Source organism: Hyperolius riggenbachi, chromosome 12, assembly GCF_040937935.1.
Source record: "Hyperolius riggenbachi isolate aHypRig1 chromosome 12, aHypRig1.pri, whole genome shotgun sequence".
Lineage (NCBI taxonomy): Eukaryota > Metazoa > Chordata > Amphibia > Anura > Hyperoliidae > Hyperolius > Hyperolius riggenbachi.
In genome coordinates this window covers 204,945,962-204,966,487 of record NC_090657.1, presented here as the reverse complement: position 1 = coordinate 204,966,487, position 20,526 = coordinate 204,945,962, and the positions used below count along the sequence as shown (strand labels likewise).

The following is a 20,526-nucleotide window of genomic DNA, read 5'->3' as shown; positions in this document are numbered from 1 at the left end:
AGGCTTTATACAACTCACACAGAAAGCTGTAGTAAAACACACATTACTGGCTGTGGTGCTGCTTATGACTAATATTTTCTGCAGTTTATTTTGCTTTTCCTACAGAGGGACTTCAATCTAGTCCAGCATGCTTAGGTAGTTTAAGTGAGCCTGAAGGGAAAAAAGTGCCTCTAGGCTTAGGGCAGCAGTAGGGAACCTATGGCTCAGGAGCCAGATGTGGCTCTTTTGATGGCTACATCTGGCTCACAGACAAATCAGTAGGGGGGATTCAATAAGCTATACTGCCTAAGCAGCACAGCTTAGTGTGGCAGCGCAAATAAAATTTTCAAAGTAGTGCACGCTGCTGCTGTAGCATGCACTACTAACTTACTTGTACTCCCCCAAAACTAACAGCTGCTCCAATTGTCCCACTCTGGACCCTGTCAGGTCCAGTGACTTTGTAGAATGAGATTCCTGTACTTTGGTAGGCCCAGTAGGCTGCCTTTCACTTGACAGGGAGCCTATTGGGCCAAAGTGCGGGGATCTCGTCCTACAAAGTGAATCAACCCCTAAGTTAGCTAGCTAATTATACAACCTGTTAGTTGGTATTTCTCCTGTCAGGGAAATTGCTGAGGTTGCTGGAACCCCAGAGAAGCTGAAGATGTGTGACACTTCCGCTGCCTAGAGGATCAACTATATACAAATCACCATGGCAACAGGGATTTGAACCCTCTTCTGCGCATGCACATTGTCCCAGTTTGAAACATATTGCATGGCTCTCACGGAATTACATTTTAAAGAGAACCTGAGGTGGGATTTAATTATGTTAGTGGGGCACAGAGGCTGGTTGTGCACACTAACACCAGCCTCTGTTGCCCCATGGTGTGCCTCCATGTCCCCCCTGCGCGCCGCTATCCCCTCCGCAGTGCTAGTGACACACAGCGTGTCACCAGCACAATACTTACCTCTCGCCTGTCTGTCAGCGCCGCTCCCTCGCCTCCTCCGTATCGGCGCTACCCGCCCGCGTCACTTCCCTCCAATCAGCGGGAGGGAAGGGACACGGGCAGGTAGCGCCGATACGGAGGAGCGGCGCTGACAGACAGCGCATAGGTAAACATTGTGCTGGCAACACGCTGTGTGTCGCCAGCACTGCGGGGGGTATAGCGGCGCGCAGTGGGGTCCTGGAGGCACACCATGGGGCAACAGATGCTGGTGTTAGTGTGCACAACCAGCCTCTGTGCCCCACTAACAATTAAATCCCACCTCGGGTTCTCTTTAAAATATGTAGACAGTTTATGGCTCTCAGCCAAAAAGGTTCCTAACCCCTGGCTGAGGGGGTACTTACCTTGGATTGGGGGGGGGGGGGGGGGTGAATCTCTGGATCCTATGAGGCTTCCCCCATCCTGCACTGGGACCTCGAGCCATCTGTACCCACACAGTAGAGCGGACCCCATCAGGCACATGTATTTCCGTCAGAGCCTGGTGGAAAATCTGCTAGCCCACCGCAGCATTTTTAAATTTAATTTTCTTTTTTTTTTTTTTAAACCGGGGTGGTCTCAGCACTGGATCGGGCTAACTGAGGACGGGGAAAGACTCAGTAGGATCCAGAGGCTGCAACCGCCTGAGAGATCAATTTTTATTTAAAAAGGTGGTTTATGGAGGCTGCCATATTTATTTCCTTTTAAACAATACCAGTTGCCTGGCAGTCCTGCTCCTCTATTTTTCACACCAGAAACAAGCATGCAGCTAATGTCAGATTTAACAGCATTTTTTCTACACTGCAAAACAAGGATCCCAATATGCAATTCCAATTTGTAGATTTTTGCTGGATGCTAGCAACACAAGAAGAAAACCACGGGGGGGGGGGGGGGAATAAATTCTGAATTGCATGCAGTATAAAAGAGCTCTGATACACCATTGATAGAGGGAAAAATATTGAAAATGCAAACACACTAAAAACAAAAATGAGAAGCAATTGCAAAACCGCAAACATCAAAAAAAAAAAAAAAGTTAAAAATGCTCAGTGCAGAATGCATGGTGTTCTGCACTGCCTAGTGTGCTTCCAGCCTGGACCACTGTTCCCAAATACTCAATAGGGAGTTGGAGATAAATTATGCCGGTAGAATTACATTCTGTACACTTTATATTTCTCCAACTTTTGACTTCAAATATTACAATTCAAATAGCCTCAAACCAGGGTTAGCAATGAAAGCCAGCATATTTTACAGTTAAATCTTTCACTTTTATGGTTAGTTTATTGGTCAAATCTTGCTGCTTTTACGCCATATCAGTTATCGCATTGCATGTTTTTGAGGCAATACACATCTTGCTGCCCTAAAGCCCCATCTACACCATGCCATATTGCAGCGATCCGGCGGCTCGATTAGCCGCCGGATCGCCTCTTCCGCGTGCCCGCCGTGTCCCCGCTCGTGCGCCGCATTCGATTCCCCGCTCGTGCCCGCTCGTCCCCGCCGGCACCGCTTATCTCCCGCTCGATTCCCTGCCATTGTCCCCTCGCAGGGAGCGAGCAGGGAATCGGCGGTGCGGAGATCCGTCCTGTCGGATCTTATCAATCGAGCCGCTCGATTGATAAGAAACATCGCGGCCGCATCTACGGCTTAAGCCTAGAGACTACATGTGGTCAGCTAGATAAGGTCGTAGCTCCCAAATGTCCCTCTTTTGGAGGGACAGTCGCTCTTTGCGAGCCCTGTCACTCTTTCCTCATATGTCCCTCTTTCAGGATTTTGTCCCTCTTTCTATGTAAATATATATTTCTCTACTAAAAATGTGTTTGACTGTAAATTTTAGTCCTATCCTTTACATTGATATATTACTAATTTTAAAATGTTAATATGAAGGAAAATGACTCAGGATAGAAAGGACCAGTGTGGTTTGAATTAAAAAACAACATATTTTTCTTATGAAATCTTTATGGTATGCGTGACTAGGGGGTGTGACGGGGGTGTGGCAGGGGCATGGCAGAAGTGTCCCTCTTTTTTTCATCTCAAAACGTTGGGAGGTATGTATTACACTGATTGAGAGACTCCAGGAGGGCTGCTGCAGCCTTGTGTAATGCTGGGAATACACGTTTCGTTTTTGCCTTCGTTTTAGTCTTCGATTCGTTCGGTAAACGAATCGAGTGTTGAAAACGTATGTGAAAATAGTCATAATCTCATTATAGTTTCGATTAATAGACCCCAAAAACGAACGACTAGTGATCGAACATGTTTGATATTATCTCTCTTTATCCATCTAATCGAGCCATTGGTAGGCTTGATGGCTGTTCAGATCGATTATATATTCGTTTATGCCGTCCGTCCCTGTACTACGTTTCGTTTCTTTGCAGCCTTCGATCATTGGAAAAACGAAACCATCAGAATCGAAAAAAAAAACGAAACTGTGGGTGGTGATATTAACCGTACGATCGATTATTTCGGGATCGAAAAGGACAAAAGGCACAATCGAAACGAAGGTTTAAACGAAGGCAAAAACGAAACGTGTATTCCCAGCATAAGAGACTGGCAGGACAGGCGTCACATTACAGGCAAGTCGCCTCTGTGTGATGTGGCTGCAATACAGATAAGCTGTCTGCTCCATCTCAGGCTATTCTCAGTCTCTCTCCACTCCTCCTCTCTCCCTCATTCACCTTTGACCCCCCCTTCCCCTAGTGCTGGCTGTCTTCTTGTCTTAAAGGAAAGCAAAATAAAAGTGCTTTTCCTCCTCTCTCTGGATAGTGTAATTGTTAAGGGCTCTGCCTCTGGCACAGGCAACCTGGGTTCAAATCTCTGCTTCTTCCTACTCAGTAAGCCGACACCTATTCAGTAGGAGACCTTGGGCAAGACTCCCTAACACTGCTACTGCCTACTGAGCGAGTCAGCACTGAATCCGCCAGGAAAAAAGTAATTATAAATGTTCCTTGTTACTCTCTACTTTGACCCCCCCCCCCCCCCAATCTTCCCCTTACAATTGAATCACCCAATCTTGTTATTAGTAACCCTAGCCTATAGCTGTCAATACATGCATTCATTTTTACAGACAGATTCTTTTAAAATGATCGAATATGGAGATTATCAACCACCACATCGATCAGAATTTTAATCAATCCATGGCAAAAATGTACCAAAAGTATAATCAAGCAGTACATTTTTACAATTGGACACAGTGGTATGGTGGCGGTAGATCAGGGGCTCGTAGTATCGCGCTGAACCACTACTGTAATACGATTATTTTCCAGTGAAAAGCTGCCACATTGCAAATATGTTCATGGAGAGGGGGGGGGGGGGGGTTGCCACAGGTCTCCTTGCCTGGAGTGCCAAAATGGCCAGAGGCACCCCTGGAATCTGCTGTAATATCGGCAGGAAAATAGTTAGGTGTATGGGCCCCTTTAGGAGTCTCCCAGTCATTTTCTACATAATTGCCCTGAAAATCAAACGAAAACAGATCAGAACTGTCATAAATGATCAAATAAACCAGTTGATCTGACAGGAAATTGTATAGTGTGTGCCAGGCATAATCCTGTCACAAACTCTCCTCAGAGGAGCTCCCAATCTAATTCCTGGTCAGTGTACTGTCCCCACCATTATCCACAACAGCTACATCAGGGGGAGAAGGGGGGAGGGGGAGTAATTTCTCAAAAAGTATGTTTGCATGTGGTGGAATAAGACACATGGGAAGTATCCACACAAATCAGAGTCCATGCACAGTCCATGCAGACTGAATTGCTGAAAGGTGAGAGTGCTGCTATCCTCCATGCCACCCTCCAGCAAGTCCTACACTGAGGCTGTATGAATATCTGAGAGACTGCAGCATGACTTCACCACACAGCAAAAATACACCAGAGAAACACAGTCCAGTCAGCAAACTGGTATCTGTGTGCTAAAGAGACCAAAACCAAACTACTTCACAAGAAAATAACTTCCCCTACCTGTGTGAGGAGCCATCACTGCTGCATATAGAGTGTGGGAGGAGCTCAGGTGTAAGCTGATTGGGTCATGTGACCACTGATTACCAGCTGAGTGCTGCCTGCCAGTGATCCCGCCCTCCTTTCCTGCAACTCCTAATTATTATCCTGAACTTTCTACCACCAACTTTCTGTGTAAAAATATCAAGTTAAGCCCAGTGCACACCGAGCGGTTTTAGTAGCGATCCGCCTCCGCCTGTGAAAACGCTTGGCTAATGTATTTCAATGGGATGGTGCACACCAGAGGTTTGAGGTTTTTAGCAAAACGCAAACGTGCCTCCTGCTGCACGCTTGCGGTTTGCAGAAGCGTTTCTGCCTCAATGTAAAGTATAGGAAAAACGCAAACCGCTCTGGAAAACGCTAGATCAGAGCGGTTTTCCAGGCGTTTTTGTAACAGAAGCTGTTCAGTAACAGCTTTACTGTAACAATATTATTAATCTGCTATACACAAACGCTCCCAAAAACGCTGGGCATGTTTAGAAAACGTCTCTAAACATGCCTAGAATCGCTCTGAAATCAGCTCCAAAATCCGCTAGCGTTTTGATGATCTGCTGGCGGTTTTGTTGTGCACTGGGCCTTATTCTGGTTGTCAGGCCTGATATTTTGTTTACTCTTCATACTCTCACCAGTAGATTAAGGCCTCTTTTCCACGAACTGTTGAGCTGTGTGCTCAGCAAGCAGTTACCAGGCAGCAACAAGCAGTTACCAAGCAGCAGTGAGCAGTTACCAGGCAGCAGCAAGCAGTTGTGAGAGTTTGAGAGGCATTTCACTGCCTGTCAACAGTTCGTGGAAAAGAGGCCTAACAGACCACATTTACCTCAGCATATCATACAGGAATTTGCCTATTTGTTGAATTATCCCCTCATTGCTAGTGATTTAGGCCTCTGTTTCTAGGCAGTGAAATGCCTCTCAAACTCTCACAACTGCTCACTGCTGCCTGGTAACTGCTCACTGCTGCTTGGTAACTGCTTGTTGCTGCCTGGCAACTGCTTGTTGAGCGCACAGCTCAACAGTTCGTGGAAAAGAGGCCTTATGATGGTTGGATATTCAAAATTTGTCTGAATCATAATCTGCATAAAATTTAAATGCAAGCTGTAATAATTATTATCTCATAAGGATGATCAATGAGATGCAAATATTGCCAAGTTCATGCAGAATTATGTAAATTCATTTAAACCTTGGGCTACATACACACATCAGACCATAGTCTTTGGAAAATGAAAGATCACAGATTCTTACCACCCTTCCTGTAGTATAAGAGCCATACTTTACACAGTCTTTTCTATGGAGCTGAACTCCACATCAGGAAAAAATCTTTGCAATATGCTGCACACACAGATGCTGTACAGACACAAAAGATCAGTATCTGCAAAAGATCTGTTCCTGCCAAAAATCCATTCCTGCAAATTGCAATGATAGTCTATGAGATCTGCACATCATCATACACACATGATTTAACTGACATTCATCTGCAGATCTGCAGATCTGAAAATCCATCCTGGTGGATCTGATCTGCAGATGAATGTCAGTTAAATCATGTGTGTATGATGATGTGCAGATCTCATAGACTATCATTGCAATTTGCAGGAATGGATTTTTGGCAGGAACAGATCTTTTGCAGATACTGATCTTTTGTGTCTGTACAGCATCTGTGTGTGCAGCATCTTGCAAGATTTTTTCTGATGGGGATTTCAGCTCCATAGAAAAGACTGGAAAGGTATGGCTCTCATACTACATGAAGGGTGGTAAGATTGGTCTGTGATCTTTCATTTTCCAAAGACTATGGTCTGATGTGTGTATGTGGCCTTGGTGAGTCTTGATGAGTCCGCTTTCATGCTGCATAAATGTGCATACAAATTTACATAATCCTGCATCAACTCGGAAATATTTGCAACTCATTGATCATCCTTAGGCCTGGAACCCACTAAAAAGCGCTAGTGCAATCGCTAGTGATTCGTGATAGCGTTTTGCAAGCGATTTTTGGAGCGTTTTTTCCTGCTCCTGGACAATTCAGGGCCCGTTTCCACTATCGCGAATTCGCATGCGTTTGCCGCATGCAAATTCGCATAGCCAGTACAAGTGGATGGGACTGTTTCCACTTGTCAGGTTTTCTGAGCGTTTTTATCTGCGTGAAAAATCCGCATGGCAGAGCTATCAGAATTCGCATACCGCTATGCGGGTGTATGCAAATTTTCAGCGAATTCGCACGCGAATTTGCATGGAATCAATGGAAAAGCACACAGGCACGGCCATGGTTAAATTCGGATACAGCGCCATTCATGCGAATTCGCATGAAAATTCGCATACACCCGCATTATCATGTGACGCTTGGTGTAATGAAGCGCACACACAGCCCAGAGTAGACGCAGGGGACAGCGTGCTTCTAAGCCGATCGCTATGCGCCGGCCAGAAGTGAAGAGAGGAAGATTATATCCAGGTCAAGGGTCAAGCAAGTCGCCGGGACACCAGCATGAATAGTGCACGAACGGCGGCAGGTGGAAGTTACATTATGTACTTTTAATCCCCTACACACTGGAGCTTTCTGTTTTTTCAGCTGTGGTATCCTTTAAAGTTGCACTGTGAAAGAGCCCTTAGGATTAGGGTTGCTCAAATCCGGATCCGGCAGTTACCCGGATAGTTGCTATCCGGATATCTCCCAGTAAACCTGTGCGGACGGGGGGGGTCAAGCTTACCTGTCTGACGTCTTCTTTGTCCGTTCCTGGCGCCTTCCACGATGCGGTCCAAGCGGCGGTCACGTGACTACAAACACTTCCTCCTTCCGGGTTGATGGAGGAAGTGTTTGTAGTCACGTGATGCGCATGGACCGCATCGTGGGAGGCGACAGGAAGGGACAAAGAAGACGTCAGACAGGTAAGCTTGACCCCCCCGTCCGCACAGGTTTACTGAGAAATATACGGATAGCAACTATCCAGGTATCTCCCGGATCCGGATTTCAGCAACCCTACTTAGGGTGGCTGCCACGGGCTGGAGGAAGCCCCAGGTAAATAGATCTTTTTTCATCCCTTCAAAAAGGCCACAAACGATACAATAAAATGATACAAACTATACAATTTTCTCTAAATCTGCCTCAGGCGGCAAAAAGTCTAGGGCCGGCCCTGTATATGTCACAGTACCCTACAGAATGCGCTGTCTCTAACGTTGCATTATTGCAGTAGTGCTTTGCAGTGCGGCATAACGGCCACAATGGAACGCGGCTTGCAGCATTGCATTGCACAACCTATGCGACACTGACGGCAGGGCTGCCCAAATCCGCATCCGGGAGATACCCGGATAGTTGCTATCCGTATATCTCCCAGTAAACCTGTGCGGGGGGGGGGGGTCAATCTTACCTGTCTGACGTCTTCTTCGTCCATCCCTCGGCTCCTCCCACAATGCGCTCCAAGCGGCGGTCACGTGAGTACAAATACTTCCTCCTTCCGGGTTGAAGGAGGAAGTGTTTGTAATCACGTGACGCGCGTGGAGCGCATTGTGGGAGGAGCCGAGGGATGGACGAAGAAGACGTCAGACAGGTAAGCTTGACCCCCCCCGCCCACTCTGCACAGGTTTACTGGGAGATATCCGGATAGCAAGATTTTTTATGTGTTTTCGCTTCCTGTTTACGGTGTTTACGCATACAGAGCGCATATACGTTTTACATATGTGCATATACGCATATTGTACACATACGCAAACGCATTAAAATGCACGCAAAATGCATGGAAAACGCATCTGCAGTAAAAGAAAAGGCAAATCCACCGAAACTGCAGTAAAAACGCATTACAAAATCGCACACGCTCCTGCATAAAACACATCTTTTTCACACTATGGGCTCTATTCTCAAAGACTTCCCGCATGCGGTAAAGTACATGCGGGAAGTTTGCACCCAAAATACCGGCAAGTTGGGATTCTCAAAATGTTCCGCATGTTTTTTCCGCATGCGGAAAAAGTGTGATAAAAGTGCGGGATTCATGCGGTAAAATTTCCACAAAAGTCGGTATTTTCCGCAATAAAAGATCAATTCTCAAAGATGTTCAGGCGCATCATTTCTTCGTTAATTACCGAATTTTTATCACCTACAAGTAGTAGGTGATATATTCCGCATCCCATTGACTTTAATGAAGTGTGGAGGCTAAAGCTGAGTACACACGTACGATAACGATCGTTCAAAAACGAACGATAACGACAATCGGAACGATAATCGTGCGTTCAAAAAGTGTGAACGATCGTTTTTGTGAACGATAACGATCGTTATCGTTCAATCGGACCGATCCAACCCGGCGGATTTTTTCGAAAGATAATCGTTCAATCGTTGCAGTGTGTACAAAGATCGTCCGATAACGCATGTTCTTATTGCCTGTCATAACGTCACTTCCGTTTGCGCACGCATTTTTTTATCGTTCGTCGTTCAGTACTTTATACTTATATCGTTCACGTGTGTACACAATCGTTCATTACGAACGATCTTTTCAGTCTAATTTGAATATCGTGTAAACGTCACGAATCGTTCGTAACGAACGATCTTTATCGGACGTGTATACGAACCTTTAAGGGCTGTGCTTGGTGGACTTTAACTTTTTTTTTTTAAACACTTTTTCATGCGACCTTTTTACCGCATGATTCCCGCATGAATAATGCCTGTTTCCGCATCTTTTTTCCCGCATGCGGAAAACATGCGGAAAATGTTAGTGAATGCTGAAAAAATGCGGAGTTTACCGCTGGCGGGAATTTAGCGCTAAAATTTTGCGGTACTTTTGGCTCTTTGAGAATAGAGCCCATTGTCATATGTGAATCCAACCTCAGGAAAAAAAAGTTAATTGCATTTTGGCCCTGGTGCCGAAATGAACAGAGCCAAGGTTACGCTGTCATCTCACTACCTGCAGCTTCAGTAAGGTCAGAAGGCCACCAAACTAGCCACTGTATTCATGGCTGGAGAAAGATACCTTTATTAGTAGAGCCAACTGTTTCCCTGACCGACATCTCTGTTATCTCTATAGGTACACAGAACTACACGCTCCAGCATGTCCCATTTGGTTTCCTCTATCTCTCTGCAGTACTACAAGTCCAAGCACACTGCAGATGATTTCTCTTATATGCTTGCAGAAGTTCAAGCATTCCCAACTGGCTTATCTATGTAGCTCTATAAAACTATATAAAAAAAAGTCTGAGCCTGCCACATCTCCTGTTCTTTGTATTTCCCCTGTCGCTGTAAAACTACAAGTCCCAGCATGCCCACACTGGTGGTACTTATATCACAGCCGCTGTCCCAGCAGGTCCCATTGCTGCCTCTATTCAAATACTAGTCCCAGCATGGACGCCAGTTGTCCCTCCAGTCTTTGTAGGAATACTCTTTGCTAGTCCCTCTGCAAGTGTCCTTTAAAGGGAACCTGAAGTGAGAAGTATATGGAGGCTGACATTTTTATTTCCTTTTAAACAATACCTGGCAGCTCTGCAGATATATTTGGCTGCAGTAGTGTCTGAATAACACCAGAAACAAATATGTAGCTAATCTTGTCAGATCTGACAATAATCAGAAACACCTCATCTGCTGCATGCTCGTTCAGGGTCTGTGGCTAAATGTATTAGAGGCAGAGGATCAGCAGGATAGCCAGGCAACTGGCATTGTTTACAGTGGACCTGAACTCAGCACTTCCTCTCTGCTCAAGATATGCAACAGCATAATAACCTTTAGGCTGCTTTCACAGTAAGACATTACAGGCGCAGTTAGAGCAGCCTGTAACGCAGCCCAACTCACAGCACTGAAAAATCAATGGGCTGTTCACAGTGCCCACGTTCCGTTACAGCAGTGTTTCTCAACATTTTATTGGTATGTACCCCTTTTAAAACCCTGTATTCACCAAGTACCCCCCTAGCATAGTAAACATTATCTCAAGTACCCCTTGACAAATACATTTTTAATCATAGTACATAATAATTGGTTCTAAACAATTTCCAAGCATTTACTATTGCTTTTAATTAGCTAAAATACTAATTTGGTGTTGTTTATATAGGATTTATCATTTTCTAAAACTCTAAATTTGTTATACTTGGTTAATTATATCAAGCCGAAGTACCCCCTGGAACCATCAGAAGTACCCCCTGGGGTACGCGTACCGCATGTTGAGAACCTAGGCGTTACAGTGTAACGCTGGACGTTCAAAGAAAGTGCAGCATGCTGTGCATGATACTCGTATTGGCTGCGTTCGGATGTTTGCACATGCTCAGTAATGTTTTTTTTAACGCGGCTCTATATAACGTCCAACTTCAATACTAACATGCGTTGCGTTAGGAGCACGTTATGCGACCTTAACGTTGCATGAAACGCAACGTCTTAGTGTGAAAGAGGCCTTAAAGAAAATGTTTCTTTGTTACAACTGATACGAATCCTGCAATAAATCTGCAGTGTTTTTACTTCCTGCTTTCATGGAAGCAGCCATATTGTAAACATTTTGTGTTTACCAATTAGCTTTCTGCTGTGGCAGTCTGCTGATAAAGCTGAGGGATCAAACTACAACTTGTGCTTAGTCACAAATGAGGGGGGACTAGACCGGCTAAACTCTCTAAATACATACAGGGGGGCATGTTTATATGTTTTTTTTCTGTCCTGTGCAAGAGTTCAGGTCCACTTTAAAAGGAAATAAATATGGTAGCCCCCATATCCCTCTCACTTCAGTTGTCCTTCAACCTGTCCAATTCTTTCTGCGGCCAGTAGTCACAAAAGGACTAACTATAAGCAAAGATAACCACATTCGTATGGAAATTAATGAAAGAAGCAGATTCTGAACCAAGATAACTGGCAGCTGAGGAAGTGTGGGGAGATCTTACACCTGACAGGGAAATAAAATGAAGCTCTTACCTGCTGAGCGTCAGAGCTGAGCGCCTTCTCTCCTTGCACAAGCTGCTTTACATTTAAAATATCGACTTGTGCCGAGTTGGCGATGGCGCCTGTCCGGTCCGTCAGTGTCTCCCCCTCGTCCAATCCTTTCACCTGGGACCGCAGTGACTGGTCAGGGTCCAGCTCTTCCAAGCTTGCTGGGTCCAGTAGCTGCTCTGGCTCCTGCAGAGGCTCAGCACAGCTGTGAGGTCCCAGTGGTGATCCCTGGGAAGTCATTGGCCTGTGAAATTTAATCTAGCAGAACCACAAGTTTTGCCTGACTTGGGATGGCTGTCAGCATCAAGGTGAAATCCCACTTCCTGATGCTATCTTGGCCTGGCTTTGATGTCTGGGCTTTAGACTTAATCACCCCTGGGCTGCTAAACTAATCTCCATTCCACTTCTCAAACACTCATATATTCTGGACTTGGCTTCCAGCAGGTCAGATGGAAAAGGGGGGAGTAAGATAATTTTTTCCTATTTTCTGGATATAAAAATATAATCCGAAGTTACGAAGCATTGTCTCATGCTGGCCGGCATGTGAGAACCAGGCACCAAGTCTCCCTATCGCTTCCAAAACAGAATACCTCATTGTCGAAAATATTCCACACTGCTTGCTATTTTTTCTGAGATAGTCTCCAAAGCGCATAGTTTCTCCTTAAAAGTAATAAATGGAAGGTTCCAGCAGACCTGCGAGTGACCCTGGACGGCAGCCAAAATGCTCACATTAAAAAAAAATGACAATTTCAGGCCGCACAGCTATATGTGTGTAGAAGGTGGTGGACAAAATGGCAAAATGTACACATTTCATTGCAGTGCATAAGAATGTCAGGAAATAGAAATGTCTAGAGTATGATTTCACTAGAGGACAACCTGCAAATATCCTCTGATATGCCTTCCTCGGCCACTGTCAGGCCCTCATGTAGTTTGGAGGAGCAGGCAGTACAATGAGAGAGAGTACAGAGCAAGTGGTTGTCTGGATAACTAGTGAGCAACCTAAACATTGTCATAGAGATGGTCAATCGTGGTGGTGATGTCTAGGAGAACTCATGGAGAAGCATGTGATCAGTTTAGTCAGGTGATAGATACAGTATGTAAGTCTCTGACTTGCTAGTCATCATCATGTGCTAAAGCAGGCTGTTATCCATTTTTCCCAATCCTCGCTCCTGCACAGGCACAGTACCAGCTTCCCCTTGGGCTCTGGCGGTTATAGCCGAGCCTGCCTGGGTCCGCTCTACTACGCAGGTGCAGGAGACTCGTGTTGGCACAGTAGAGCAGAACTGATCAGGCTCAGCTATATCCGTCAGGGCTCGAGGTGAAGCTGGTAGTGTGTCTGCTCAGGAGCGAGGATTGGTAAATATTGCTGCACTGAAGCCCCTACTGTGCCTGCGCTGCCCGCTGTCAAGCTTGTCAAATGGATTTTCAGGCATTGAATCCCCCAGGCTGAAGGGGACGGGGAAGTCTCAGTAGGATCCAGAGGCTTCCCCCACCCGAGGTAAGTACCCCCCAAGGGCACTTTTTCCCTTACAAGTTTACTTTAAATCCATAGATTTCCCAGTTTACTCCAAGAGAAAGGTATTTACAAACGTTATTATATTACTCTTGTATTGCTAGATTAGTGGGAGGGGGGCGTTTGGCCAATCAGATTTGGGCTGCAGGGGGGCCTAAAGGACCAGCTCTATCCGGCAGGAGAATACACAGATGTAGAAGTCTCTGTCAGGAGCCGCCATGTTGTTTTTACATCTAATCCTATTCAACCTCTGTGCAATAAGTTAATCATTTAAAAGAAACTTTTCTTTGAAGGGTCCCTTCTACATCTCAGTATTGAAGATCAATTTCCCTGACAATCCAAGCATGTCTAGTGCTAATTCCCTCTGACCCCAGCACAGGCCAGAACAACCTGTCACGCTTAGAGGTCTCTGCTGGGAAGCAACAACTATGGGCAACAGCCACAAGCAGTGGTGATGCCTCAGAGCTACGGTCCCAAGTGCACATTTTACAGTACACCCCTCCTCCGCCAACACTATGTATAATAATCACATGACACAGACCACCAAGACCCACTTCCCAATAACAGCCACTGCGTGAGAGAGGTACAAGGGAAAATGCAATGGTTTGTTAATGATTACCACTATTCAAAGCAACTGCATTGCTGATCATTACCAGTACAGCGCCAATAAGGAACTAGTGTAGTGATTCCCAACCTCTGCCTGCCCTGCTGTTATAATGACTCTACTAAGCATACACATCAGAGTTACTGTGCAGCCTCCCATACATATAGAATAAGAGCAGATACTGAGAGTTACACCCGGCATACAGGACAAGAGAAGTGCTACTGTGCAGCCTCCATACATACAGAATAAAAGCATTTACTGAGAGTTACACCCAGCATACAGGACAAGAGAAGCACTACTGTGCAGCCTCCATACATACAGAATAAGAGCAGATACTGAGAGTTACACCCGGCATACAGGACAAGAGAAGTGCTACTGTGCAGCCTCCATACATACAGAATAAGAGCAGATACTGAGAATTACACCCGGCATACAGGACAAGAGAAGCACTACTGTGCAGCCTCCATACATACAGAATAAGAGCAGATACTGAGAGTTACACCCGGCATACAGGACAAGAGAAGCGCTACTGTGCAGCCTCCGTACATACAGAATAAGAGCAGATACTGAGAGTTACACCCGCCATACAGGACAAGAGAAGCGCTACTGTGCAGCCTCCATACATACAAAATAAGAGCAGATACTGAGAATTACACTCGGCATACAGGACAAGAGAAGTGCTACTGTGCAGCCTCCATACATACAGAATAAGAGCAGATACTGAGAGTTACCCCCGGCATAGAGGACAAGAGAAGCGCTACTGTGCAGCCTCCATACATACAGAATAGGAGCAGATACTGAGAGTTACACTCGGCATACAGGACAAGAGAAGCGCTACTGTGCAGCCTCCATACATACAGAGTAAGAGCAGATACTGAGAGTTACACATGGCATACAGGACAAGAGAAGTGCTACTGTGCAGCCTCTGTACATATAGAATAAGAGCAGATACTGAGAGTTACACCTAGCATACAGGACAAGAGAAGCGCTCTGTGCACATCTGGGCAGGAGCAGGAAATTACAGGGAGCGCAAGTGTCCACAGCATGCACTGCTTCTTTGTCCTTTGTGCGACTGGTTGCAGTCAGAGCCACAAACAGGTGGCAGTGCAGAGCAATGGATAAAAGCCCATCCAAAACAGAGAATAGGTAAGCAGCAAACATCCTGCCAAGACCCACTTTGGATGTTTGGTTGTAATTAGAGCAAACCTGAACTCAGAACTTCCTCTCTGCTCTAAAAGATACTCAACAACATAATATCCTTTAAAGAAAAACATTTATTAGTTACAGCCGATACAAATTCTGCAATAAATAGACAGTGTGTCTAATTCCTACTTTCATGGAAGCAAATATATTAACATCTTGTGCTTTAAAATAAGCTTATATGCTGTGGCAGTCAGGTGACACAGGGAAGATATAAAATTACAACTTGTGATTAGACACAGATGTGGAGGAATTCGAAAGGCTCTCTAAATACATACAGGGTGCATGTCTCTGCATGTTTTCCCTCTGTCCTGTGCAAGAGTTCAGCTCCACTTTAAAGCATCTGAATAACATTTATTTATATTTGCTGAAAAATCTACGTATCTCTTTTGAATGCTGAATGAACATATGGTGGTGTGCTCTAACATATTGGCAGCATACAGGAACAAAGTCTGAAGAAGGTTTATTAGCAGAAAGCTTACTCTTTTTCTTTTAAGCCAATAAATGGTATCACCCTGATTCAAAACTCTCTGCTTTTGCTGATGGCTAAGATGGTACAATGTTCTACTGCTACAGGAAAGCAGAAGGATGCCAAACCATAAACACCAGCATAGAGGTAGCAACAGCTCAGGTGACAGTGACAGTTTAGCAATAAAAGGGAAGCGTACAGCATTTTTATTCCAGGCTGCAGCAGTTCTCATAGATGGTCGGAGCTGAAGGACAGAAAATGAGTCAGGAAAGAGTTAACTGAAGCACAAACGAGATCACTGGCTAGAAAGAAAAAAAAAGCAATAAATTAGGCCTAGATAAGAAAGTGTAATTTACAACTGCTGGGGTCAGTGCCACAGCTGTAAAAGAGAAGGCAAAGAAACTAGCAGAAATGTTTGGGAATGCCTGCATTAGAACTCAGCGTAACTTAGTTTTATCTACTTTGTAATGTAAATCCCTGGTATTTCTCACATCCACTTGTACTGTATGTCGATCATATAGATAATTGGATCATCAGGTGACAGTTATGATTGATCCTGATTGTTATAACACATCAGGAAGTGAGAGGTGCAGGGATTGGGGAACTCTGGAATTCATCTATTAGTGCAGAGCAGGGCGCTGGCTGGCTGCGCTGCGGGAACAGAGGAGATGATTTACTTTGACATATGACCTCTTCTCTCTCCAACTCCTACAGACTAACCAGCAAGCTCATGGTGACCCAGAACTCATTGGCGTGTGTAAGGGACTACAATGGTCCTAAAAGCCCCCTTACTAAGATGTTAAGAAAAACAAGTTTGCTTTCCTAAAACAGAAAGAATTTGCGATAATTCAGGTTGGAGTGAGCTTGAGATGTCTTCCAGAGCACCACTGCTGAATATATGCAAATTAACCATCTCTCCAAGTCCTGCCGCCCTTCTGATCTTATCTGATTTTATCGCCCTAGGCCATGGCCTTTGTGGCCTTTTCCGAAATCCGGGCCTGAGCACTACTGTGCAACCTCCATACATACAGAATAAGAGCAGATACTGAGAGTTACACCCAGCATACAGGACAAGAGAAGTGCCACTGTGCAGCCTCCATACATACAGAATAAGAGCAGATACTGAGAGTTACACCTGGCATACAGGACAAGAGAAGCGCTACTGTGCAGCCCCCATACATACAGAATAAGAGCAGATACTGAGAGTTACATTCGGCATACAGGACAAGAGAAGCGCTACTGTGCAGCCTCCATACATACAGAATAAGATCAGATACTGAGAGTTACACCCGGCATACAGGACAAGAGAAGCGCTACTGTGCAGCCTCCATACATACAGAATAAGAGCAGATACTGAGAATTACATTCGGCATACAGGACAAGAGAAGTGCTACTGTGCAGCCTCCATACATACAGAATAAGAGCAGATACTGAGAGTTACACCCGGCATACAGGATGAGAAGCGCTACTGTGCAGCCTCCATACATACAGAATAAGATCAGATACTGAGAGTTACACCCGGCATACAGGACAAGAGAAGCACTACTGTGCAGCCTCCATACATACAGAATAAGAGCAGATACTGAGAATTACATTCGGCATACAGGACAAGAGAAGTGCTACTGTGCAGCCTCCATACATACAGAATAAGAGCAGATACTGAGAGTTACACCCGGCATACAGGATGAGAAGCGCTACTGTGCAGCCTCCATACATACAGAATAAGAGCAGATACTGAGAATTACATCTGGCATACAGAACAAGAGAAGCGCTACTGTACAGCGTCCATACATACAGAATGAGAGTAGATACTGAGAATTACACCCAGCATACAGGACAAGAGAAGCTCTACTGTGCAGCCTCCATACATACAGAATGAGAGCAGATACTGAGAGTTACACCCGGCATACAGGGCAAGAGAAGTGCTACTGTGCAGCCTCCATACATACAGAATAAGAGCAGATACTGAGAATAACATCTGTCATACAGAACAAGAGAAGCGCTACTGTACAGCGTCCATACATACAGAATGAGAGTAGATACTGAGAATTACACCCAGCATACAGGACAAGAGAAGCTCTACTGTGCAGCCTCCGTACATATAGAATAAGAGCAGATACTGAGAGTTATACCCGGCATACAGGACAAGAGAAGCGCTACTGTGCAGCCTCCATACATACAGAATGAGAGCAGATACTGAGAGTTACACCCGGCATACTGGTGAGAAGTGTTACTCTGCAGCTTTTATTCAGTTCAGTATAGATTAAGAAGATGTCTTTCACATTTGACAAATTACTTTAAAATAAACTAATTTTGAACATAGCTCCTCTAGCTGGATCTGGAAATAGATATAACAGAAAGTCTCAGCTTACCATCCAGTCCATGATGGTGACATGCCTGGTGCAGACCACGCTGGAGACGGAGTCCATGCCACTGTCAGAGTGTTAGACAGCTGACAAATGTCCCTTTCTTGTCACCCACACCTTATAGATGAGCAGCAGTCACGCTGTTTGGCGTTCCTGTACACACCCTCATCAGTACAAGGGGTTTATACCATTGTCACCTGCGTCTTGTCTGCCTTGGGGGACAAGTTTCAACGTAACCGCTGGGCTCCAGCAGACACCTCCATGGACAAAGAGTGACACCTTCTTTCCAAGTAGATTCCGACAACATCAAGGTCTCTGAATAAATATTGAGGGTTGGATGAAGAGAAGGGGTTGGAGAGAAGTAAGTGATAGTCATTCTTTATTATACATTGATTTATTATTCTCTGCCCTCTACAGTAGGAAATATACAGACACATCACTTTGTCTATCACATCACACATCACTATGCTCTCAGGAAATACGTATTGGTTTGTCATTCTTGTATGCAGTGCTCTTAGTCCTCAGTCTGAATGTGGTGAACTGTAACTACCAATTGTAAGGATCCCTCCTGTGGAAGCGGGAAAAAAGGGCGCAGGCAGCTAGTGGACAAAAAGGGCGTCGCCATTCACTCTCATAATAAATAACGTTTAATGGGCGCCGAGCAGGAAAAAAGGGCGCCGGAGATAAATAACGTTTACAAACGGCGCCCGGAGATTTTTAATGATTTATAACTGTGCTTGTGGTGATTTACGTTTATAAAATGCACCCGTGCCGAATAACGTTTATAAAAATACTAAACATATATATTTAACTAATTAAAACATTATTTAAAGTTTTATCCCTTACTGTTTGTAAAACATTATTATTCACAAAATAAAGCGATCAGTACGTAACGTAAATTGCAATATATTTTTTGCAGCCACAATTAGTAAAACATTATTATCCACATAATAAAGTGATCAGTAAGGGGGGTCTTAGGTTTAGGCACCACCAGGGGGGTCTTAGGGTTAGGCACCACCAGGGGGGTCTTAGGGTTGCAATATATTTTTTGCAGCCACAATTAGTAAAACATTATTATCCACATAATAAAGTGATCAGTAAGGGGGGTCTTAGGTTTAGGCACCACCAGGGGGGTCTTAGGGTTAGGCACCACCAGGGGGGTCTTAGGGTTAGGCACCACCAGGGGGGTCTTAGGGTTAGGCACCGCCAGGGGGGTCTTAGGTTTAGGCACCGCCAGGGGGGTCTTAGGGTTAGGCACCACCAGGGGGGTCTTAGGTTTAGGCACCACCAGGGGGGTCTTAGGTTTAGGCACCACCAGGGGGTCTTAGGTTTAGGCACCACCAGGGGGGTCTTAGGTTTAGGCACCACCAGGGGGGTCTTAGGTTTAGGCACCACCAGGGGGGGGTTTAGGGTTAGGCACCACCAGGGGGGTCTTAGGTTTAGGCATCACCAGGGGGGGTCTTAGGTTTAGGCACCACCAGGGGGGTCTTAGGGTTAGGCACCACCAGGGGGGTCTAGGGGTTAGGGATAGGTACAGGGAGGGTTCTGTGAGAGAGTAGGTGTTAAGCTTGGAGGTGTAATCTCCACAGTCAGCATGCAACACATAAGCTGACGTGAAGGAGGTACACACACCAGCACAAGGAATCAGGATATCCCCAGTTTAGTGGAGGAGAGGACTGACTCCAATAGGAGATTGTGGTGCACAGAGCTGGTGCAGATCCGAACAGCCACAAACAACACTTTCGTAATAACGTCTCAGCGCAAAGTAGCGCTGAGCGCATAAACCAGGACTGAGGAGCAGGGCCGGGCCGAGGCATAGGCTGGAGAGGCTCCAGCCTCAGGGCGCAGTGTAGGAGGGGGCGCACAATTCATTCAGCTTTCATTCCTAATTATGTTTGAAGCAGAAAGAAATAAGAAAAGGAGATACATGGAAGTGACTACAAGCCAGATAACTAGAGATTAAGGTGTTGGGGGCCCTGGAGTGCCTCTTAGTCTAATAGCAATCAGTGTGGTATGGCTGGGGTGGGAGGGATGGAGGGGCGCACTTTGGTGTCTCAGCCTTGGGTGCTGGAGGACCTTGTCCCGGCTCTGCTGAGGAGATCAGGACAGGTAGACAGAATGAACGCCTGCTTAACTAGCCACTACTTAGTGACAGCAAGCGTCCACAACAAGACAGACTGGAATGAGGCAGCCAATGCGTAGCAGCGATGGCGTGCCTCACAAAGACAGGACAGGATAGCCAGGAAATAGGAGGATCAAGATAGATGAACGTAACACAGACAAATATACAATAAGTATGTTTCCCTAGCGTATTACAATTACAGCTGTCAATGAAACTATTTGTAACGTCTGACTAACATATGTATATATCGGCAATGAACCGATATATGACATAAGCAGGAACACTGACTAGCACTGGAGCAATACAGGGAACAGGACTCAGAAGGATTCGCTATCTCTTCGCAGAGATGAACGCAATCCACAAACGGTAACAGGACAGGATTCAGAAGGATTCGTTATCTCCTCGCAGAGATGAACGCAATCCACAAACAGGACCAGGAGCAGGA

General features: G+C 45.4%; 1 protein-coding gene across 1 annotated transcript in view; it reads right to left on the bottom strand.

Moving 5' to 3' along the window:
• LOC137541031 (myosin-16-like) overlaps positions 1-18,022 on the bottom strand; it is a 284,543-nt gene extending 266,521 nt beyond the window's left edge. The window contains exons 1-3 of the mRNA XM_068262177.1: positions 17,966-18,022; positions 11,793-12,035; positions 5,566-5,601 (exon numbers count right to left, since the gene is read on the bottom strand). Coding sequence (XP_068118278.1) covers positions 5,566-5,601; positions 11,793-12,035; positions 17,966-18,022 — 336 coding nt within the window. The remainder of the gene's footprint in view (positions 1-5,565; positions 5,602-11,792; positions 12,036-17,965) is intronic.
• Between the last annotated feature and the right edge of the window lie 2,504 nt (positions 18,023-20,526).